The following is a 23,601-nucleotide window of genomic DNA, read 5'->3' as shown; positions in this document are numbered from 1 at the left end:
GAAGGGAGGGAATACGGGGATATGTGTATAAAAACAGATGATTGAACCTGATGTACCCCCCCAAAAAAAATTAAAAAAAAAATAAAAAAATAAAAATAAGGTACTTCTATGTTGGGTACATAAATATTTAAAACTGTCATCTTTTTCTTGGCTTGATCTCTTGATCATTATGTAGTGTCCTTCCTTGTCTCTTGTAACAGTCTTTATTTTAAAGTCTATTTTTTCTGATATGACTATTGCTGCTTCAGCTTGCTTTTGATTTCAATTTGCATGGAATATCTTCTTCTGTCTCCTTACTTTCAGTCTGTATGTGTCCCTAGGTCTGAAGTGGGTCTCTTGTACATAACATATATACAAGTCTTGTTTTTGTAACCATTCAGCCAGTCTTTATCTTTTGGTTGGTGCATTTAATTCATTCACATTCAAGGTAATTATCAGTATATATGTTCCTATTACCATTTTCTTAATGGTTTTGGTTTGTTTTTGTGGGTCTTTTTCTTATCTTGTTTCCCACCTAGAGAAGTCCCTTAAGCATTTGTTGTAAAGCTGGTTTTGTGGTGCTGAATTCTCTTTACTTTTGCTTGTCTGTAAAGCTTTTGATTTATCTGTCAAATCTGAATGAGATAATTGCTGGGTAGAGTTATCTTAGTTGTAGTTTTTTCCTTTTCGTCACTTTACTTTTATTTATTTATTTTTAATTTTTAAAAATTTATTTATTGGCTGTGTTGGGTGTTCATTGCTGTGCAAGGGCTTTCTCTAGTTGCAGCAAGCAGGGGCTACTCTTCATTGTGGTGCACAGGCTTCTCAGTGTGGTGGTCCCTCTTGTTGCAGAGAATGGGCTCTAGGCGTGCAGGCTTCAGTAGTTGCATCACACAGGCTCAATAGTTGTGGCTCACGGGCTCTAAAGCAGAGGCTCAATAGTTGTGGCACACAGGCCTAGTTGCTCCGTGGCATGTGGGATCTTCCTGGAGCAGGGATCGAACCCGTGTCCCCTGCATTGGCAGGTGGATTCTCAACCACTGTGCCACCTAGGAAGCCCCCTCATTTCTTTTCTTTTCTGTTATTTCTTTTTTTTTTTTTTTTTTTCTTTTTTTCTTTTTTTCTTTTGGCTGTGTTGGGTCTTCATTGCAGCACATGGGATCTTTGTTGTGGCTTGTGACATCTTTCATTGTGGCATGTGGACTCTTTGCTGCAGTGCATGGGCTTCTTTCTAGCTGTGGCATGAGCACTTCTCTCTAGTTGTGGTGTGTGGGTTTTCTCTTCTCTCCTTGTGGTGCGTGGGATGCAATATGTATGGGCTCTGTAATTGTGGTGTGCGAGCTCCAGAGTGTGTGGACTCTGTAGTTTGCAGCACACAGGTTCTCTAGTTGAAGCACATGGGCTCAGTAGTTGTGGCATGCAGGCCTTGTTGCCCCATGGCATGTGGGATCTTAGTTCCCTGACCAGGGATTGAACCCACACCCCCTGCATTGCAGGATGGATTCTTTACCACTGGACCACCAGGGAAGTCCCTGTCCCTGTTTCTTTTCATTCTTTTTTCTTTATTCTGCTCCTTGGCTGTTATTTCCACTATTCTATCTTCCAGCTCACTTATTTGTTCTTATGCTTCAGTTATTCTGCTATTGATTCCTTCTAGTGTATTTTCTGTTTCAGTTATTGTGTTGTTCATCCCTGTTTGTTTGTTCTTTAGTTTTTCTAGGTCCTTGTTAAATATTTCTTGTATTTTCTTGATCCGTGCCTCCATTCTATTTCTGAGATTTTTACTATCAATACTCTGAATTCTTTTTCAGGTAGGTTGCCCATTTCCTCTTCATTTATTTGGTCTTGTAGGTTGTTACCTTGCTCCTTCATCTGTACCATATTTTTTTGTCAACTCATTTTTTTTGATGGATGGCACTATGTTCCTATCTCACTGGTTGTTTGGCCTGAGGCATCCAGCACTGGAGTTTGCAGGCAGTTGGGTGGAGCCAAGTCTTGGTGCTGAGATGAGGACCTCCGGGAGAGCGCACTCTGATTAATGTTCTCTGGGGTCAGAGGTTCTCTGTTAGTCCTGTGGTTTGGACTCAGCGCTCCCACCACAGGAACTCAGGCCCAACTCCCAGCCTGGGAACCAAGACCCCAGCCATGCGGGGATTCCTCCTGTCCCCTTAGGTGTCCAAGGTCCCTTGCCAGCACCTGGTTGGTGCCCTAGTTGTGAGCAGACACGAACTGCACGTCCTCCTACTCCGCCATCTTGACTCTGCCTGCCACATTTAAGTTCCTTTCAAGTCTTTTTCATGGCTTGATAGCTTATTTCTTTTTAGGGCTGAATAATACTACATTGTCTGGATATACCACAGTCTATTTATATCCATTTATCCATTGCAGGACATCTTGGTTGCTTCCAAGTTTGGGCAGTTATGAATAAAGCTGCTCTAAACATCCATGTGCAGGTTTTTGTGTGGATATAAGTTTTCAACTCATTTGGGTAAATAACAATACCAAGGAGTACTCAATCACATGGTGAGAGTATGTTTAGTTTTGGAAGAGACCACCAAACTGTCTTCCAAAATGGCTGTACTATTTTGCATTCCCACCAGCAGTGAATGAGAGTTTCTGTGTCTCCATATCCTTGCTAACCTTTATTGTTGTCAAAGTTCCAGATTTTGGCCATTCTAAAAGGTATGTTGTGATATGTCATTGTTGTCTTAATTTGTATTTCCCTGATGATATGTGGTATGGATCTTCTTCTCATATGCTTGTTTGCCATCTGTGTATGTTCTTTGGTCAGCTGTCTATTAAGGTCTTTGGCCTATTTTTTTAGTAGTGTTGTTTGTTTTCTTATTGTTTAGTTTTAAGAGTCCTTCGTATATTTTGGATAACAGTCCCTTGTCAGATGTGTACTTTGCAAATATTTTCTCCCAGTCTGTGGCTTGTCATCTGATTCTCTTGACATTGTCTTTTGTAGGGCAGGTTTTAATTTTAATGAAGTCCAATTTATCAGTTATTTCTTTCATGGATTCTTTCTTTGCTATTTTACCTAAAAAAGGCATCACCATACCCAAAGTCATCTAAATTTTCTCCCATGTTATCTCCTAGGAGTTTTATAGTTTTGCATTTTACATTTAGGTCCTTCCAGGTATCTTATTCTTTTTTTTTTGGCAGTTTTCCTGCTTTCATTTCTGTGTGAATTTTTAATATAAATGGGGGTACATAAAGCATTAATTAATGCAAGTCAAAATGTTTCAGTGAACAAGTTTCAGCAGTTTAACTTTATAACAATTATAGATAAACCCGTTAAAAATTTCTGGACAATGCCAGCATTTGGATTTTTTTTAAAACAAGTAAATATTTTACTGACTGCAACTAAATAGTGTTTGTAGCATCTTTATCATACAGTAGATTTCATCCATTGACTATACTTTTCTGAGTTGTTCTACATGCACGTGTATGTTTTGAATGTTGTCTGTCTTCTGTGCTGTTCCTGTAAGTTTGCTGTTAAAATACATTAAACTATAAAAAAATAAGGTACCCATCATGCATCGACACCATGACACTTCTGATCTAAGCTAAATGAGGACAAAAATCCCTCCTCCCCTCAGGAAGAAGGAGCTGGAATGAAAATCAGGGAATACAACCCCCAAACTCCTCCTTCCCCAGAGAATATTCTGCCCCTTCATTTGATGCCCCTCATAACCGGCTTGCCAAAGAAACCTAGGGCAGCAGCTCCTTACCTGTCTGCCCGTTCTCCCTCTGAGAGCATATTCTTGCTCAAATAAAATCTCACTTTACTTTCTTATCCTCCCTGCTTCGTCTCCAAATTCTTTTGCGACAAGGTAAGAACCTTAAATTCACTGGCACCAATTGCACCATTGACAAACAATAGTGCATGAGAATTAAAGATTGCTCTATACATACATTCCGCACATACTTTGATCCAGTAGTCTACCACAAACCATGAGCTGCATAGTTCCAAAGAGAGCAGCTATGGTGAGTCTTCTGATTTAATGGGGTTTTTTTGTTGATCTCTGACAGTGTCTCTGCTGAGGGACCAGTTTGCTTCTCAGAGTCTTTCCACAAGGAATGTTCAGTCATGTCTGTGTCTTCCTTTTCCATCAGATTTCAGTTTCTTCCTCTAAGAAATCTCGTGTGTAAACAATTTCAGGGTTCTGTTTGTTTCCTGCTGGTGTTGGAGGGTTGCCTGCAGAGGTGGTATCTTCTTATTCTTGCCCGTCTGCCCCTGCTTCAACTCACTAATGAGGAGCAGTACATCTGCTCCATCCTTGCCTCAGTTCTTTACTTCCATATGTTTTTTTCTCTAACCAGTTCCATCATCTGTCTGCTATAGACAATAGAGGTAGGGAAACAAGTAAATAAAGACTAAGAACTCCATGCTTTGATTCAACCTTAATGCAGCTGCTTTGGGGGGTCATCTTCCTATTAATATTTTTATCATTTGATTGAAATGACAAAAATTCAGGCTTATTTATTGAGATCCTTCTCTAATGATAGCCTAAACTACAAGCAGACTAATAGAACCAGCTCAGCAATGTTAAGCAAGTCTTTTTAACAGGTCTTCATATGTGAATTTCAAATCTTCTGGACTCAGGGCAGGCCCAGACCCCTCTCTAAAGGAGCTGCTAAGTGAAGCATGTCTGGTTAATTTCGCAGCTATTCACAGGGCTATTAGTTTGACAGTCACTAACTTGTGGGTATTTGCATTGCTTCACTCCATTCAGTCTTTAGGTCGCTTTCCCACTTTTGACTTTCACACACAGTTCGCTATACCAAGATGTCCCACAAAGAGACAAACTACAAAGCTGCCAAAGAGGGCTTATTTTTGCTACTCCTCTGAGCTGCACTGCTGTTTGAATAGGAACTGATTAAGTATCCTCCTTTGTGATGGGAGATGCCTTTGATGGTACCTTGGCTTTCTTAGACATTCTCATGTTTGGAGGTTTGATTTGCTGTTCCTGTAAAACCACTTTCCCTGACCCTTTCTTTTTTTTCATAGCTTGAAACAGCAGCCACAAGGGTCCATGCTATCATTCCTGCCCCATGGCTGAAGGAGCATGTGTGTTTTCTTTTGAAGCTTATGCTGCAGCAGTGTAGGACCCAGTATGAGCTGGGGAAGCTTTTACAGCTGTTTGTTGGAATAGAGCATCTCTTCTCTGATGGTAAGACAATCCTTACAATTAAGTTGCTATCAGGAAGTTAGCTTACTTAATCTTGAAAATACTTTAGAAGGGCATTCAAGAAATTAAAATGCATAGGATATAAAACATTACAGTCCAGAACAGGTTGTGAAGAAGAGGTAATAGGAGACTTCAATCATGGTTACAGCATTTAAAACAGCACAACAGGATATAACACAAATAATACAACTATCTACTAATTCTAAGCAAATAGCCAGATTTCCCCCAGCTAGCCTCTATACTACCCAGTCACTATTATTGATTTCTTTGACAAGTAACCTTAAGATGTCATCATTGCTCAAGGTCACAAACTTGTTTCAGGAATGCCTAATTCATTTTGAAGGTTTTAAGAGACAAATTGTGCCAATTTTTTGCAGATTCCACGAGACATTGGCAGTCTCTAAGCTTGTTACTGATTGAATGAAACCAATATACCTTAGCCTCTTTTCAAGTTTTTGTTGAATGATAATTTTGTTCTTTTACACGAGATTCTGATATTTTTCACTACCAGGGTTATTTTATCACATTTAAACTCACAAATGTTCAACTTGAAAGCACACATTTGCACAGAACAGTGACAGAATGCCTGGGCTTCATGCCAGTGTTATTGGCTCTGGGGCTGAGAACTAGAAGGAAAGGGAGGATGTTTCCAAAATGTAGTGTATATAAGCTACTTGTCAGTTACTATATAGACCAAACAGTAGATCCTTTTAATATATTTTCATTGGTCTGTAATAACTGGCTTTTTTCAGAAATACATTTCCTGTTTTCTTGCCAGAGTTAACCCTATCCTTAAAAAAATTACAAGGATTGTCTACATTGTTAACCATTACTATAATGCTTTTGTTCACATAATAAATTATTTCTATTTTTATAGAATATTTGTATGTGTATACCATGTATGTGCTTAGGTAAAATGTTTTTTTTTTTTAAACTTAACGTTTTATATTATGCCAGCAAAGAGACCCAACATGCCCATACTGATGGTTATTGTGCAGGTTGTCTCACTGTCCCTGGAGCTGCCAGAATCAGTCCATAGCTCAGCAGGTGGCATTGGGAGCAGACTCCTTTAGAATGTTTTTCATGCCCTTCCTTTATGGTTGGGCACACGTGGGCTCTACGTGTACTATATTTGGGAGTAGGAGCAAACCCAGCCACGTAAATTATTGGCAGAGAATTCCTAATGTTACTAAGGATAAGAATTTCTGGGGAAAATACCATATAATTTCACTTATGTGGAATCTGAGGAACGAATGAATAAACATAACAAAACAGAAGCAGACTCATGGATACCAGAAACAAACTGGTGGTTGTTAGAGGGGAGCAGCGTGAGGGCATGGGCAAAGTAAGTGAAGGGGATTGAGAGGAATAAATCCCAGTTATAAAATAAGTAACGAGGATGTAATGCGCAGCTTAGGGAATATAGTCAATACAGTTGTAATAACTGTGTGTGGTGACAGATAGTAACTAGACGTATCACAGTGATCGTTTTGTAATGTTTAAAAATACAGAAGGGCTTCCTAGGTGGCGCAGGGGTTAAGACTCCGCCTGCCAATGCAGAGGTCACGGGTTCGATCCCAGCTCCAGGAAGATCCCACATGCCGCGGAGCAACTAAGCCCGTGTGCCACAAAGAAAAAAAAATAAAAATAAAAAAATAAAAATACAGAATCACTGTGTCGTACACCTGAAACTGATAGAGTATTGTAAGTCAATTATATTGTACTTCAATTTAAAAAAAGAGAGACTTTCCTGGGGACTCCCGCAAGTGCTTAGCTGGGTCTCCCTGGGTTAAGTTAGATAGATGTCTGGAGGAGCAAGTGGTGCTCCATTCTGAATACAGTACACCACGTTAGAGCTGTGGCTGTTGACCACCTGCAGTTGCAACTGTCCAGAAGTTCTGTGTCTTGATCCACATGATGCCAGCAGTGAATGAATGAGTGAACAATCATAAAAACAAATTTGTTCAAAGTAGGAGAAAAGTCCTGAAAAAGATGGAACTAACCTGAATGAATGGCCAAATCATCCCAAGGTTAACTGAGTTGCTGCTACATAGTAGGCCACCAACTTCTGCCTGGTATATAAAGCCAGATTTATAGGTGGAGTCCCTGTGCTAATCTCTAATAGTTCTTTACTGTATAGGAGCTGCCTTTGGCTTCCTTTGCCAGCCAACCAGAGTAGTAAGATAGATTTTTATTTTCCCTTTAACCACGTCATTATGTAAATACACATATTCTCACCTCATATTTAGTTACTGTTGAAATACCATAGCAGTATTTTACTGATTAAATGCTTATGTGTGCTTCTATTTGGCACAGGTCCAGATGTGAAGAAGCTGTGTGTCCTTAGCCAAATTTTGAAGGATACGTCCATAACCATTAATCGTGTAATTATTACCAGCTACAGCCTTGAGAATTTTCAGCATGAATGTAGATCAATTTTGGAAAAACTGGAGACAGATGGACTCTTTGCTTTGGCCAGGAGGGTAGCAGAACTAGCTGAGCTACCTGTCGACAACTTGGTTATTGAAGAGGTATCATTAGTCTTTTAAGTTATTTAAAATCTTAGTTTTCTAAACCAGCATTAAACAGAGAATTGAGTGAGATATGTGATTTGCTGGAGATGATATTTTTTCACTTTTGACACACACATTACTTTTAGAAATGGATGAGCCTAGAATGCCCATTTTTGAGGAGTGTTTGCTTTAATACAAGGTTAGCTTACAGGACATGCTACAACTATTTTACTTTGAATAGAATTAAATATAAGGTGGCTTCCTCTTAAACCTCATTCAATTAGATAAATTCAGAATTATTTTTCATACCTTAACTTTTAGGATAAAATATCCAGGATTATCTGTAGCTAAGTCCCATGTTCTCTGACTTGATTTGGGTTTTAACAAGTATGGTATACTTAGGGAGCATTAGCATTTATGATATTTCTTTATCCAGGAAAGACTAAAAATTGCTTTGTTCACTTTCACAGATAACACAGGAAATGCAGACCTTAAAACACATTGACCAGTGGTCCCTGAAACAAGCAAGAATTGACTTCTGGAAAAAATGTCATGAGAATTTTAAGAAAAATTCCATTTCAAGCAAAGCAGCTTCCTCCTTTTTCTCAGCCCAGGCTCTTACAGCATGTGAGTGCCCAACTGAAGAGGGACCGAGCAGCACTGAGGAGCGCCATCTGCTGCTCACTCTGGCAGGACACTGGCTTGCCCAGGAGAACCTGGTACCTTTGGAGGAGCTGGAGGAGCTAGAGAAGCAGATCTGGCTCTGCCGCATCACCCAGCACACCCTCAGGGGAAACCAGGAGGAAATAGAGCCCAGATGTTCTCAACAGATCTCAACTAGTGGTGAACTTTCCTTTGATAGCTTAGCCAGTGAGTTTTCATTCTCTAAGTTGGCTGCTCTGAACACATCAAAATACTTAGAACTTAACGGCCTTCCATCCAAAGACACTTGTGAAAACAAACTGAATTGGAAGGAGCAGGAATCCCTAAACTTTTTGATTGGGCACCTATTGGATGATGGCTGTGTGCATGAAGCAAGTAGAGTATGCAGGTATTTTCATTTCTATAACCAAGATGTTGCTTTGGTGTTGCACTGCAGAGCACTGGCTTCGGGAGAAGCTAGTGTGGATGACCTGCACCCAGAGATCCATGCTCTCTTACAAAGTGCTGAGCTGCTTGAGGAAGAAGAAGAACCTGGCATTCCTCTAAGGAAAGTCCAAAGCAGTAAGTGGAGATCAAATTGCCCTGAGTCCTGTGAGGTGCTGTTGGCATTTTCTTTAGGAAGAGAAGGTCCCTTTTGGCATACCAGTTACACTAAGTTAAGGGTAATCCGTAAACTAGGTGATTAATTAGTCAATGAAGTAGAAACACCTCTTTTTTTTAACCTGGTTTATTGCTTTTATTTATTTACTTATTTTAAATATTTTTTTATTTATTTGGCTGTTTTGGGTCTTAATCATGGCACACGGGATCTTTGTTGTGGCAATGCAGAATCTTTAGCTTTGGCAATGTGGGATCTTTAGTTGTGGCATTCGGGATCTTTTAGTTGCAGCATGCAAACTATTAGTTGGGGCATGTGGGATCCAGTTCTCTGACCAGGGATCAAACCCCTGGCCCCCTGCGTTGGAAGCGTGGAGACTTAGCCACTGGACCACTAGGGAAGTCTCACATATGTCTTTTAATTAGCTCTGTAGCAAAGTTAGAGGGAATCTATCTGACTTGTGGCTACTTCACTGAAATTTATTCTGTGTAAATAATCATGTTTCCAATTGTATATGACATATAGAAATATGGTTTTGTTAACCTTGAATCGTGTGATCTTGCTAAACTTAACTTATTCTAGGAGTTTTCTTGTGGATTGCTTGGGATTTTCTATGGAGACAATCATGTCTGTGAATAGAGGCAGTTCTGTCTCCTCCTTTCCAATATATTTGCCTTATTTATTTTTCTTGCTTTACTGCACTAGCAAGGACTTCCAGCATGATGTTGGATAGGAGTGGTAAGAGTGGACATCCTTGCCTTGTTATTGATCTTAGGGAGGAAGCATTCAGTCTTTCATTATCAAGTATGATATTAGCTGTAGGCTTTTTGAAGATACCCTTCGTCATGTTGAGGAAGTTTCCTTCTATTCCTAATTTGCTGAGAGTTTTTATCATGAATCAGTGTTGAATTTTGTCTTGTTTTTCTGCATCCATTGATATGATTGTGTTTTTTCTTATTTAGACTAGTAATATAGTAGATTACATTAACTGATTTTTTAAAATATTGAACCAGATTTTGTATTCCCAGCAAAAACCTCACTTGGTTATGGTGCATTATTCTTTTTGATATATTACTGGAATCAACTTGCTATTTTGTTGGGAATTTTTATATTCATGTTCATGAAGAATATTGATCTTTACTTTTTTTTGTTTTTTAATACTGTCTTTGGTTTTTTATTCAGGGTAATGCTAGATTCATGAGTTGGAAAGTACTCCCTCCTCTTCCATTTTCTGGAAAACATCATGTGGAATTGGTGTTAAATTCTTTAAATGTTCAGTAGTAGAATTTACCAGTAAAACCATCTAAACGTGGAGATTTTTGTTTTGGAATATTTTATATATATATATATATATATATATATATATATATATAAATGTATTTATTTTATTGGCTGTGTTGGGTCTTTTTCTTTTTTGCTGTGCGTGGGCTTTCTTTTTAGTTGCTGTGAGTGGGGGCTACTCTTCATTGTGGTGCGCGGGCTCCTCATTGCTGTGGCTTCTCTTGTTGCAGAGCATGGGCTCAATAGTTGTGGCTCACGGGCTCTAAAGCGCAGGCTCAGTAGTTGTGGCACACGGGCTTAGCTGCTCCACAGCATGTGGGATCTTCCTGGAGCAGGGATCAAACTGGTGTCCCCTGCATTGGCAGGCGGATTTTCAACCACTGCACCACCTAGGAAGCCCCTGGAAGATCTTTAACTACAAGTTTATTTCATAGTTATATGACTAATCAGGTTATCTTTTTCATCTTGGGTGAGTTTTGGTAGTTTGTGGTTTTTGAAGAAACCTTTTCTTGCCTTTGGGTTATTTGAATATTTTTTAGTTTTCCATTTTAATTTGTGATTTTGACTAGCTTTGCATAGTTTTTTTTAATTGGTTGCTTTAGGGGTTACATTATACATTTGTAACTTTTCACAGTCTGCTTAAAATCATATTTTACCCAAGAGAGAGTAGCTCCCACTTGCTGCAACTAAAGAAAGCCTGCATGCAGCAACGAAGACCCAATGCAGCCAAAAAATAATTTTTAAAAAATAAAATTATATTTTACCACCTCAACTGAAGGGTAGAAACCTTACCATCATGTAGGTTACTTTACTTCTCTCCCTTTATGTCCCATTTGCCTTATTATATTATACCTACATATATTGAAAATCTCATCAAACAATGCTAGATTTTTTGTTTTCAACTGAAAAATATATTTTAACAAATTCAAAAGGAGAGTAGTTTATTATATTTACTCAGATATTCACAATTTTTGTTGCTCTTCCTTCATTCCTGATGTTCCACGTTTCCTTCTAGTTTCTTTTTCCTTCTGTGTGAAGGACTTCCTTTAGTAATTTTTTTTTTTTAGAGTTGTCTGCTGGTAACAGATTCTCTTAGTTTTACTTCATCAGTTTTTCTTCATCTGAGAACATCTCTATTGCATCTTCATTCCTGAAGGCTGATTTTTGCTGGATATAGAACATTTATGATTTTCTTTGCACACTTAAAAATATTCTGCCACTTCCTTTTGACCTCCATGGTATCTGATGAATAATCTGCAGTCATTCAAATCATTATTCCCCTGTATATATGCATTTTTCTCTTGTTACTTTCAAGACTTTTTTTTCTGTCTTTTGTCTTCAGCAGTTTGATTATAGCACAACTAGGCATGCATTTTGGGGGGTTTATGCTATTTGGGGTTCATTGAGCTTCTTAAATATGTAGGTTTATCAAATTTGGGTAGTTTTCATACATAATTTTTTTCAAATATTTTTTCAGCACCATACTCTTAACTTCTCTCCTTTGGGACTCCAATGACATGTGAATCTTAGAACTTTTGTAATTATGTCACCAGTCCCTGAAGCTTTGTTTTTTCAGTCTTTCTCTGTTGTTCATATTGTATAATTTCTATTCCTCTATCTTCAGTTTCACTGGCTCTTACCTGTGGCATTCCCATTCTATTAAGTTTTTGTTTTTTTTTTTTAATTTCTGTGATTTTTAAATTTGAGTTCTAAAATTTCCATTTTATTCTTCTTTATACATTTTATTTCTTTGCTAACTAAGACTGTTTTTCTGTTTGTCTTAAGAGCAGTCATAATTGCTTGTTGGAACATATGTAATAGCTGCTTTAAAGTCTTTTACAGATAATTTCAACATTGTCATTTTAGTGCTGGGTTTCATCGTTTGTCTTTTCTTATATGAGTTGAGATTTTGCTGTGTTTTTGTATGCTGAATAACTTTGGGTTGTATCTTAGACATTTTGAATAGTGTGTTATGAGATGCTGCATCTTGTTTAAATCCTGTGAAGAACATATGTTTTTAGCAGGCAGTTGACTTGGTTAGGTTCAGACTACAAGTTCCAATGCACTTTCTGTGGGCCGTGGTTCTAGCATCAGTTTTCAAATTCTTTGTGGTGCTCCTCAGATGCATCCTGTGTGTGCCATCCTGTGGTCAGTCTGCAACCTGGGTAGTGGTCTGTCTGTTGACTTAGTTCTCAAGGTCTTTGATATGTTGGTCAGGATCAGATCCATACATGCAAAGCCCAGGAATGAGTCCTAATGTTTATAAACAACTTTATTGTGTTGCTTTCCGGAATCTCTCTCCGAAGTACTTTCTGATTGCCTCAGGCTTCCCTTTTTAGTCTTCTGGCCAAAGCTGGAGGTTTAGTTACCCCATTCTGTCATGCACTTTCTTGACTGCCTGCATGTAGGGCCAGCTGACAGGAGGATAACGCAAAAAGGAACATTCACTCTGCGTTCTTAAGGTCCCTCTCTGAGTTTTGGCTCTTGTCAGCTGCTGCTTCAGCCCCTCCCACCACAGCCAAGGGGTTGCTTAGGAGCTGGGACCAGAGAGAATGGGCAGTGGGAGTTCCCTTTGCACTCCTTGAACCTGTTCTAGAGGATATCTCCTGGAGCCCACTCTCTCTGTGAGCTGTAGTGCTTGGTTTTGGGTTTCAGGCAGCATTGCTTTCAATCTGGAGGTTACTAGAGGGGAGAAAATGGTAATGCGGGTTATCTTCAATCCACCTGCTGCTATTTACTTTTCAGAGTCCTCATATAGCACTACATGCACTGCGTCCAGGTTTTATATTGAGTTCAGTGGGAGAGACCTAGAACTGGAAATCCTAATGAAGGATTTTAAGCAGGGGAATAACACAATCTGAGTTGCTTTTTTATTTTTTTGTGTTTAAAGCATATTTTTAAAAGAGCAATATCTTAAAAAAGAAAAGTATTACATGCTTAATGTAACAAATCACACAATATGCAAGTGCATAAAGTAAAAGGTGAAAGTTATTTACCCATTCAACACCTCCCCCACCAAATTCCCTAGAATAACATCTTTTACTTGCTTGGTGTGCATTATTGTCTACATGTGGGCTCACACATGTGCCCGGGTACCTGCATGTGGTTACACGCATGTGCATGCACACACACACACACTATTTTCTACAGTAATGCCGTTATATTGTTCTACAGCATTTTTCCCATCAGTACAGATACATTGACCTCATTCTTTTAATGACTTGCAGGGTATTCTGCTATATGAATGTACTGTGATTTTTTTTAACAATGATTTACTGATATACATTTAAAAATTTTCAATTTTGTTTTTGCTGTTAGAAACAGTGTTATATATTCTTTTATACTTTTTTCCTCTAATAGAAACTGTTTCTCAAATTAATGAAGTTTTATTTTAGGCTAAGAGCTTTTTTTAAAAAAATCAGGAATGAATTTTAATTTTCCTATGCCTTTAAGATATCTATCCAGATGATCCTTGATTTTTGTGATTTGCATTTTAGAATGTGAAGAATGCTGCATGTGTGGAAGATTGAGTTGGGGGAGTGGGAGGGTGGCAGCAGGAGACAGTAGCACCTCTTAGATGCGGGGTCATAAAGGCTGGAACTAAGGCAGTGACTGGAGAGATGTTTTGGAGATACAGTCAGGTAGACCTGGTGACATTTGATATAAAGGGAAATTGGGAGGGAATGTGTGTGAGGAGAGTCTGATGGGCATCCTTGGTGATGACCTCTAGAATGTTCATTAGGTGGCTTTGAGTCTTTGTTAGCCTTTGAGACCTTTGAAGGATCCTGGGCTGGGATTTCCTGGAAGAAGGCAATGAAAGAAGTTTAAGTGGGGTATGTGCCCTGTTAGAAGTGGTCCCAGACCCGGGGGAGTCAACAGGGTGCAATGAAGGAAGCTGTGGGCAGAGAGGTAGAGTCATAGGGGGCTGAGGAGAGACCTTAAAGGCCCCTTAAAGCCCCCCTCTGACCTGAATTTGCTTCCAGCTTCAAGTTTGGATAGTCAGTCATTTGTGATGCTGCCCCCCAGTGATGAAGTGGTGACGAATCTGGAAAATCTGACAAGCAAATGCCTCCATGGGAAGAATTATTGCCGGCAGGTCCTCTGTCTCTATGAACTTGCCAAGGTATGTGCCAAAGGGCAGGGTCTCCACAGGAAGCTCCTCTGAGAGGGAGGGAAGGGAGACGTTGGAGGTGGATTTGGACATTGCCCTTGCCCTTCAGATTATAATCATGACCTGGGAGTAGAGCTCTTGTCAGAATGTTGCCCCTGTAAATCCATCCCTGGGGAATAGTGGGGAGCTTTCCACATGGGAAAGAGCCCAAAATAAGTATTAAAATAAAATTAAATGGAATGTAGTGACTATAGAGACAGGAGCCAGAGCAGCCAGGAATTGTTTTGGCTTTGTGCTGGCTGAGGGAGAGTAAGAGTAGCTTCTAAGTACAGTCGAAGAGCACGAGGGAGAGCAAGCCCAGCACTAAAAGCCCTGCCTTCGACAGCAAGGCTCAGAGACTTCTTTGGAAATCGAGAGTTTCCTGCTGCCGTAAAAACAATACAGAAGGGGCTCTGCCTTTTATTCAACTTCCTTAGGTTTCATAACATTTGAAAAGCTCACTGAGAGTGTTCACTGAGTTCACTGAGTGTTCACTGAGAGATAAGTCACCTGATGTTTTCTGAAGACAAGCCTTTCTCTTGCTTGGATTCAGCTCATTGGCAAAGCAATAGAAAGGGCTAGAAAACAGTGTTTGCTTCTTCTAATGGGTTCCTGCTCAGGGTAAGGGATCTTTAAGCTCAGAAAACCGTGGCATCTGTCCACATCAGATTTCAGGGAAGGCTGTCTTCTGCTAGCTTTTTCCTGGTTCCTAATGATGGCTTGGATTGGCTCTGCCTTCCTCTCAGGAGTTGGGCTGTTCCTACACAGATGTCGCTGCCCAGGATGGTGAAGCCATGCTCCGGGCAATCTTGGCTTCTCAGCAGCCTGACCGATGCAAGCGAGCTCACGCCTTCATCAGCACCCAGGGCCTTGAGCCAGACACAGTGGCTGAACTTGTGGCTGAAGAGGTGACCCGGGAGCTGCTGACCCCATCAGAGGGAACAGGTGCCCTTCTCTCAGGCCTCCCCGGCCTTTTGGACCACATTCTCAGGTTGCCAGCATTAAGCATTTGCTCTTATGCTCATATACATCTTGTATGTCGTCCTTTCAAGTTACCAGGTTGCACTTGTAAGGGAAGAACACATCGCATTTATTTTGTTATTGCTGCTTTTTATTGTTTTGTGATTATATTTAGAATAACTGTCCCTTTCTTTGAGCTAATGAACCCCTGCTGTCCCGTAAGACGTCATCTCACCTGAGGTATTTGAGCCCGGCAAGAGGAGAGCTGCCTTGGGAGTTCCTTCAGCATTACCTCCTGGTGCCCAGGCCTGGGCAGAGTGAGCCTCCTGCCCTGGGCTCCTGTCTTCCTGTCATCTCTCTCAAGGTGATACTAGACCTTTCTCCACATCTTTATATACAGGACATAAGCAGATGTTCACCCCAACAGAGGAAAGCCAGACGTTTCTTCAGCTGACCACCCTCTGTCAAGACTGCACCTTGGTAGGCATGAAGTTGTTGGATAAGATTTCCTCCGTTCCCCATGGGGAATTGTCTTGCAGTAAGTTCTTGGCCATTTTCTTACATGTTTTGGGCCCAAGCAGGTCTCTAAGAAGTCTTCCAAGGTTAAGTCTTTTCAACACTCAGTTTGGATCCTTGTTCCTTCTCTGGATGCCTACTCCTCCCGGAGTGTTTATAAGTTCTTGGTAGAAAGCCATAAATTCATTGAAGAAAAGTTAGAAAATATACAGTATATGGAAAAGCAGCCCCAAATTTAAAATCACACAAAAAAGTAACCTTTTAACATTTGGCATATTTAGCTTATTTTATTCTTACATTACCCTGAAAAATGGCTATTATGGTCCCAATTTTAGAAGGAAACTGAAGCTTTAGGGAAGTTGATTAATTTATAACTATTAAGTGGCAGAGCTGGCATTTGAACCCTGTCTGTGTGATTTCAAAGCCTGCTCACTTTTCACAAGGTCATTGTACACATTCAGCAGTACGTGTCCCTCTCATCGTTTTCTATGCAAGTCTATAGGTTTTTATTTTTCAAAAATGGCATTATACTGTGGATACTATTTATAATTATGAATATGCTGTCATTAATCTTTCCATGGCAGACTATTCTAAATAATTTTTAATGGTTACACAGTATTTCTCTTATGTAATTAAAGAATTTTTTTTGACCTATAGATTGTTTCCAATTTTCTGCTGTTTTAAACATTGTGACAGACATGCTTACGGGCAAATCTATGTGCACGTTTGTGGTTATTTCCCTAAGACAAATTCCTGATTCAGGAGTATGCCCATGTTTAAGGACTTATATATATATTGCCAAATTTACTTCAGGAAAAAAAATGCACTTCTCACTCCCTCTTAAGCAGTGTACGAGAGTATCATTTCCTGGAGCCCATTATACTCTGGAAATTTGATAGATGCAAAGAAGGCCTTTTACTGATGTTCAGTAAACAACTGAGATTTTAAGAATTTGGACAGTTTTATTTTTAAAATAGCTTTCTGGGAATTCCCTGGCAGTCCTATGGTAAGGACTCAGCGCTTTCACTGCTGTGGGCCCAGGTTCGATCACTGGTCAGGGAACTAAGATCCCACAAGCCATGCAGCACGGCCAAAAAATAAATAAATAGCCTTCTGTATCTCTTCTCAGTCCAGTTCAGAAGTATCTATTGAGTACTGACTGTGTGCCAGGTACTCTAAAAACTGGGGATATGGTGAAAAGTTTAGCAGCAGTCCTGGAGCTCACAGACTAGGGGTATAAAACACAGTAAGCAGACTGATGGGGTCAAGAAAGGTTTTGGGAGGAAATGACCAAACCAAGGCCTGAAGGATTAGTAGTCAGTAGGTTTGGGGAGGGCCACACAGGTGCAAAAGCCCAGAGGGCACAACATTTATTAAGGCTGAGAACCCCTTTTTTGGCTTCCAGCATTCCAAATATTTTTCCCAGTTTGCCTTTTAAATAGTGATTTGTGTGTAGTTTTAAATTTGTGTGTGTCAGATCTTAATCTAGAAAGTCTACAGAAGCAGAGCATCAAATAGCACTTAATTAGGTCCTAAGACTGTCCCCTGAGCTACAGAGAATGCCCTCAGACTCACATTGGCAATACATCAGTTTGTCTGCAGAAAGTTTCTCCATCTTTAGAAAGCTGGAGTTCTTTGTTCTCATTTTTTGAGCCTTTTGGAAATGCTGTCACTATATGCACATTGTCTTTGAGGAGAGAGTTAATCCCTGTGCTATCACTGAGAGAAGAATTGACTTCACTGGGGGCTGTTCCAGAGCTAGAACTAATGAGGTCAGGGGTCTCAGAGGACTGGTGAGAGAACCTACTCCTGACAGGCCCAGCTATACCAGGCCCCTTCCCCCTCCTGCCAGGCACAGAGCTAGACAGTGGGTAGCCAGGGTTGACAATCCTGTCTTACCAGTGCCCAACCCACTCAGCCACAGAGCTGCTGATCCTGGCCCATCACTGCTTCACACTGACATGCCACATGGAGGGCATCATCCGAGTCCTGCAGGCTGCCCGGCTGCTCACAGACAACCACTTGGCCCCCAATGAGGAGTACGGACTGGTGGTAGGTCACCCCCTGCCCCTCCCCCTCCATCCTGAGGAAACCTTTGATAGAGCAGGCAGGCTGGAGGTCAGTGAGAGCAGATGTGATCTTAGGGAATTTGCCCATCTGGTTACCACTACCTATTTGGTAGCTGGCTAGGCAGCTCAACCCATTGCTCCAGGTTATGATTTCTGTCAGAATCAGAGATTGTTCCAAAGGAACAGAAGTCAGAGAGGATCCCTCCCATGCTCCAGGACTGTCATAGCCCCTCACCAGGCAGTTAGCTTTTCCAGAGGGCCAAGACAGCAGTTATTTCTCCCCCAAAGCAAGGTTCAGGCCTGCCTCTGATAGCTGAATTGAAATGAGCTAATTCAGGCTTCCTGTACCTTCTCTAAATTCTCTAGGCTTGAAACGGACCAAAGTGGCTGAGCAAGCCATGGGTGCTGTACTAAGGAGTAGTGGGAAGAGGAAGAGTGCTTGCCGAGGAGGATGGCACTTCAGCACATATTCATGTGTAGAGACAGGAGAGGAGGGGACAGCCAGTGGTGTCCCAATGACTAGCATTTCTGAATCCTCCAGAGAAGGCCCCTGTTGGGTACATGGGATGGGGGGGAGACAGGCAAGGAGGAAAGCAGTTAAGCATGGTGGCCTGGCCATTAACTCTTCTCCCCACTGGATCTTGGTATTTGAAAGCAACCAAACTGTTGGGGTAGTGGTCTGGCTCAGAGAACTCCAAGCTATGCTAATGCAAGCTGCCCTCTCCCTTTGCAGGTGCGTCTCCTCACTGGCATTGGAAGGTACAATGAAATGACATACATATTTGATTTGCTGCATAAAAAACACTACTTTGAAGTGCTGATGAGGAAGAAGTTGGACCCGGTAGGTGTACAGTATCTTTGAGCTGCAGTATGAGATATATTACTGACACTTGGGAGTCTCAGGTTTTCTCAGGAGTAATCCCAACCAGGATGGACTCCCAGGATCTGGAGGGAGAGAATTAAGGACCTCCCTAGGACATATACTGTAACCAGTAGCTTAAGGTTACAGAGCTCAGACCAGGTCACAATTATGCTGATAAATGCTAAGTAATGATGGGAAAAAGTTTGTGTGCTTCCACCTGTCTCTGTCACCTGCCTTACTGTCCCAATGCCTGCTTTGGCAGGGGCAAAAAACCCTTCCTGGGAGCCAGGTGGGAAGGGATTGACCAGCTTGGAAAGCTATATCTGGGGCCTTTTACGGTGGAGAGTTTTCAGGGGACCATGAAAAAGTGTGTTGCCAGAAGTGAATGCCAAGGTCTAGGCCTAGAAAGCTGTGGAGACATTTATGATTATGAGCAGGAAGGAAGCTGGGAAGCAAAGGCCTGACTTGCCAGGGTTTTGGTCTTTGGGCACTTGTCTGTCCTCAGCACACTATGTGACACCAGGCATGTCACTCACAGAACCTGTTTTCAAGTCATTCATTGGCGGATTCATTGTTTCTACCCATCTCACCTCTAAAAATGTAAAAACCTGTGGGACTTCCCTGCCAGTCCAGGGGTTCAGACTCCGTGTTTCAAGGAACTAAGATCCCACATGCTGTGTGGCATGGCAAACAAACAAACAAATACATACATAAATACATAAAACAAAAACAAACCTAGGTGCACTTTTGACATCTGGGAGCTTGGGCCCAGCCAAGCAAGATTGAGACAAAGCAGAAAAACTCTCTTCAATGCTGGGCTAGTTTCAGGACAGACCAGTCCAGTTGTAAGGAAAGGAGCAAGTCCTGGACATAGGGACACCTTCAGGACTTTTAAGATTGTTTTTGAGGCATTTTTGTTTCTGTATTTCAATATTCTTTTTTTTCCCAGTATATATTATGTATTTTTATTTTCAATATTCTTTTAATAACTTTCTGATTACAAAAGTAATGCATATTCAATGTTAAGACACTTGGGTGCTCGCTTCAGCAGCACATACACTAAATTTTGGAACAGTAGAGATTAGCATGGCCCCTGTGCAAGGATGACACGCAAATTCGTGAAGCATTCCATATTTGGAAGAAGGGAAAAAAAAAGATACTTGGAAAACAGAACACGGAAAAAAATCCGTGTGTCTAGCTATTGTCTGCAGACAGCTACTGCTAACAATTTGGTACAGGCCCCTTCTTTGCACATGTACCCACAAACATATACATATATGTTTACATATTTTTGTCAAACTTCACGTGCTGTGCAGATGGGAAATAGCTTGCTTTTCTGTTAATAAGCATGAATATTTTCCAAGTCAACACTGGTTTTAACGGCTACATGGTGTTCTCTTAGACGTTATTCTGGACATCCGGATTGTTTGCTATTCAATGTCCTTGTTACATCCATCTTAGCACTTTTCTCTGCTTACTTCTTTAGGGATAGTCCTACCAGTGGAATTATTAGACTAATGCATGTGTGCACATTTTTAAGGCTTCTCCCCCTGATAGGTCTTACCATTTACATTCCCAAGAGCAGAGGATGTGCCTGTTTCCTTATACTCAGGATAGCATAAACATGTATTCATTTTTGCCTATCTTTTCCTTGGGAGTTTTGGAGGAACTTTCGGAATCAAAGGACTAGGCCAATCCTGCCTGTCTTGCAATCCCTGGTTGAGACCTTGGTATCCCCCTTTTTTCTGGGCAGAGTGGTACCCTGAAGACAGCCCTACTGGACTACATCAAACGCTGCCGCCCTGGGGACAGTGAGAAGCACAACATGATTGCCCTGTGTTTCAGCATGTGCAGGGAGATCGGGGAGAACCATGAGGCAGCCGCCTGCATCCAACTGAAATTGATTGAATCTCAGCCCTGGGGTGAGCGGAGGTCACAGCATCACAGCAGCACCCCCAGGGAGTGCTGCCAGCTGGGGAAGGTTCTCAGGGCTAAGCAGGGCAAGAGTCCGTGCGACTAATACCCACCTCAGCGTCTAACATTCATTCAGTGGGGCCCCAGTGGGGCCGAAAGACGGAAGGGGAGTTTGAAGGTATTTATCACCCCTCTTACAGCCAGTGCGTCCAGGGGTGTCATCTGTCAGGAACAAGTGTATGCTGATGCTGTGTAAGCCTGCCTTCATGTTTCAGAGAGAAAGGAACTAGATGGGGCAGTGAATCCTGTTCCAGTGTGTGTGTGTGTACTTTTGGCCCAGTGGCCTTTACCTGAGACGTACCTGCCTCCCTGTGAACATGAGCTGGGATGTTCCTATAGTCCACCCTACTACTGAGTGGGGTGGGAATAGCCAGCCTTGGGAGTCAGACACACCCAGGTTTCCTCTACTCCCCTGCAGAGGACAGCCTCAAGGATGGGCTCCAACTGAAGCAGCTGCTGCTGAAGGCCCTGACTCTGATGCTGGATGCAGCAGAGAGTTATGCCAAGGTAACTATGAGAGTCTTATTCCAGACTGGCCTTGAGGCTTGGTGTCTGCAGTAGTAATAATTTTATTTTGTTCCATTGCTGGAGGGTTCACAGGGGAGATGATGGCAACAAAGTTTTTCTTTATCTGTGCCTACTGCCACCCTTATCCCTCAGGACTCCTGCGTGCGACAGGCCCTGCACTGTCACCGGCTCACCAAGTTGATAACACTGCAGATTCACTTTCTGAATACCGGCCAGAACACGATGCTCATCAACCTGGGCCGCCACAGGCTGATGGACTGTATCATGGCTCTACCTCGGTTTTACCAGGTGAGTAAGGAAGAAAAACCTAGCCAGTGCTGCCAGCATCCTCTCTCCTGCTGTCCCTGTCATGGAACCCAGAGGCTGAGTGACTTGTCTCAGGGCTAGTGACAGAACCAGGACAGTCCAGCTCTCCAACTGCCTTTCCATAATAGTATTTCTTACCAGCATATTGTTTGGGCAGAGGTTGGAGAACAGTGAGACAGTACTGTCTCCTTTCCCCACACTACTAAGCCAGCAGAGAGGCAGACACCTTTGCATTTAAGACAGTTGAGGTTCAGGGGAACATCCCTGCTAGTGGTCCTGCGAGCATCTGTTAGCCCCAGCATTTGGGTTAGCATAAAAAGTCAGGGCTTCTGGGAGGCTGGTTGTAGCCCATCAACAAGGACGGATGGTCATCAGGGAATCAGTTCCTTATAGAATTGAGTTTGTGAGAAAAATATTCATCAGCAGTTTAACCCAGTGAAGTGAGGTGTTTGGGGTGTCAGGGGAGGAGAAGTATCAAGCTTTTCACCAACCCTGATACATAGAGCCTTTTAACATTATTGGTAATGATCACATTCATTCTGTGAGTGTACAGTATTAAGCTAGAACAGTTTGCCCTCAATTTTACATCAAATAGGCTTTAATGGTGTCTTCCTATCCCTCCATCCTTTTAAGGCTTCTATTGTGGCTGAGGCCTATGACTTTGTTCCTGATTGGGCTGAAATTCTATACCAACAAGTGATTCTTAAAGGAGATTTTAATTACTTGGAAGAATTTAAGCAGCAAAGGTTATTAAGATCCAGTATATTTGAAGAGATTTCAATGAAGTAAGTATTAAAATGCCTCTGTTTTGAGATCAGGCACAGGTGAAGAATTTTATGGCTAAGTATAATGCGCCTATAGGCTACCCCTCTGCTTGAGATGGCAAAGAGATGTCAAGAATACCTGGAAGGACAAGATTTTTTAACAAATTTATGCAAACAGATGAATGAGAATAGTTTGCTTATGATGTTCTGTACTTAAAATGGGAGGAGAGCTACTCAAGCTTGCCTGAGGTGCCAAAAACACTAACCATCAGAGGTCCCTTATGGAGTACTGAAATTATTCTAATTAAGGCCAGCATTAAGATACTCATTTTTAATGAAATAATTTCATTGTCTACCAAGCACTCCCTAATACAAGTCTGAATGATTTCCTAGACTCAAGCACCTTCTCCTCTGCAGATTGTGGTAAATATCAGAGCTGACAGCCCTTGCTCAAGATACAGTATCTTAACCTGTACATTCTTGTTTCTCTGTCTAGATGTAAACATCATCAGCCTACGGACTTGGTTGTGAAAAACCTGAAGAAGTTACTCACGTACTGTGAAGATGTCTACTTGTATTACAAGCTGGCATATGAACACAAATTTTATGACGTTGTAAATGTGCTTCTGAAGGACCCTCAGACAGGTTGCTGCCTAAAGGACATGCTAGCAGGTTAGATGGATTCAGATGACATGAGAATGGTTACTACCAAGAATTCATAAGTGCCTGTTTTCTTACACTGAAATGAGGCACTGACAGATGTTGGTGATCAGACACTAAAATAATGCACTGGGGATCTTTGATGTCTGATTGTAAAACCCCAGGACTGACTATACCTTTGTGAATAGTGGGTAAAGAATGAGAATTTTCACAAGGAAATTCCTATTTGAAAATGATTATTCATATATACCATTTTATGTAGCTATTAATATCAAAAGCTCCATCTTCCTCAGGATAGCTTCTACTTTAGGAGGTGATACAATATTTAGTAAAGAATACCTGTGCCTGCAGATTCCAGTTTCAAAGGAATTTAATATTATTTACACAGTTAAGGAACAGATGATACATTTCCATTTGTTAGAAACTGATCTCTATAATAAAATAGATTTTAAATTCAGTGTATGTCATTATTACTGCTAAGGAAATCTTAGCCCTTGTCTGCCTTCAAACAGTCTTTATTGGCTATAATTACTGCTGTGTAGTCACTGCTTTCTGTTAATTCCTCAAATCATTTAGATGGTCC

The 23,601-nt window shown here is 41.2% G+C and overlaps 1 protein-coding gene and 1 non-coding gene across 8 annotated transcripts in view; both read left to right on the top strand.

The window, feature by feature from the left end:
• SPG11 (SPG11 vesicle trafficking associated, spatacsin) overlaps positions 1 to 23,475 on the top strand; it is a 103,653-nt gene extending 80,178 nt beyond the window's left edge. For 5 of the 7 annotated variants that reach the window (XM_057721985.1, XM_057721983.1, XM_057721987.1 and 2 more), the window contains 13 exons: positions 4,994 to 5,156; positions 7,491 to 7,705; positions 8,158 to 8,911; positions 14,213 to 14,352; positions 15,126 to 15,324; positions 15,740 to 15,877; positions 17,774 to 17,907; positions 18,658 to 18,765; positions 20,540 to 20,708; positions 21,179 to 21,267; positions 21,421 to 21,576; positions 22,228 to 22,379; positions 22,855 to 23,475. In XM_057721985.1, the coding sequence (XP_057577968.1) occupies positions 4,994 to 5,156; positions 7,491 to 7,705; positions 8,158 to 8,911; positions 14,213 to 14,352; positions 15,126 to 15,324; positions 15,740 to 15,877; positions 17,774 to 17,907; positions 18,658 to 18,765; positions 20,540 to 20,708; positions 21,179 to 21,267; positions 21,421 to 21,576; positions 22,228 to 22,379; positions 22,855 to 23,035 (2,598 nt within the window). In that variant the 3' untranslated portion in view covers positions 23,036 to 23,475. Of the gene's footprint in view, positions 1 to 4,993; positions 5,157 to 7,490; positions 7,706 to 8,157; positions 8,912 to 14,212; positions 14,353 to 15,125; positions 15,325 to 15,739; positions 15,878 to 17,757; positions 17,908 to 18,657; positions 18,766 to 20,539; positions 20,709 to 21,178; positions 21,268 to 21,420; positions 21,577 to 22,227; positions 22,380 to 22,854 lie in introns of those variants that run through there. The other 2 variants (XM_057721986.1, XR_009051345.1) reach the window with 2 other exon arrangements.
• Positions 19,822 to 19,924, top strand: LOC130847311 (U6 spliceosomal RNA). The gene has a single exon (XR_009052083.1). It is a non-coding gene; the product is annotated as a U6 spliceosomal RNA (small nuclear RNA).
• Positions 23,476 to 23,601: the final 126 nt, after the last annotated feature.

The sequence above is a fragment of the Hippopotamus amphibius genome, chromosome 2 (genome assembly GCF_030028045.1).
Source record: "Hippopotamus amphibius kiboko isolate mHipAmp2 chromosome 2, mHipAmp2.hap2, whole genome shotgun sequence".
Classification (NCBI taxonomy): domain Eukaryota; kingdom Metazoa; phylum Chordata; class Mammalia; order Artiodactyla; family Hippopotamidae; genus Hippopotamus; species Hippopotamus amphibius.
The sequence above is the reverse complement of the archived record's forward strand: the minus strand, read 5'-3'. Positions and strand labels throughout refer to the sequence as shown.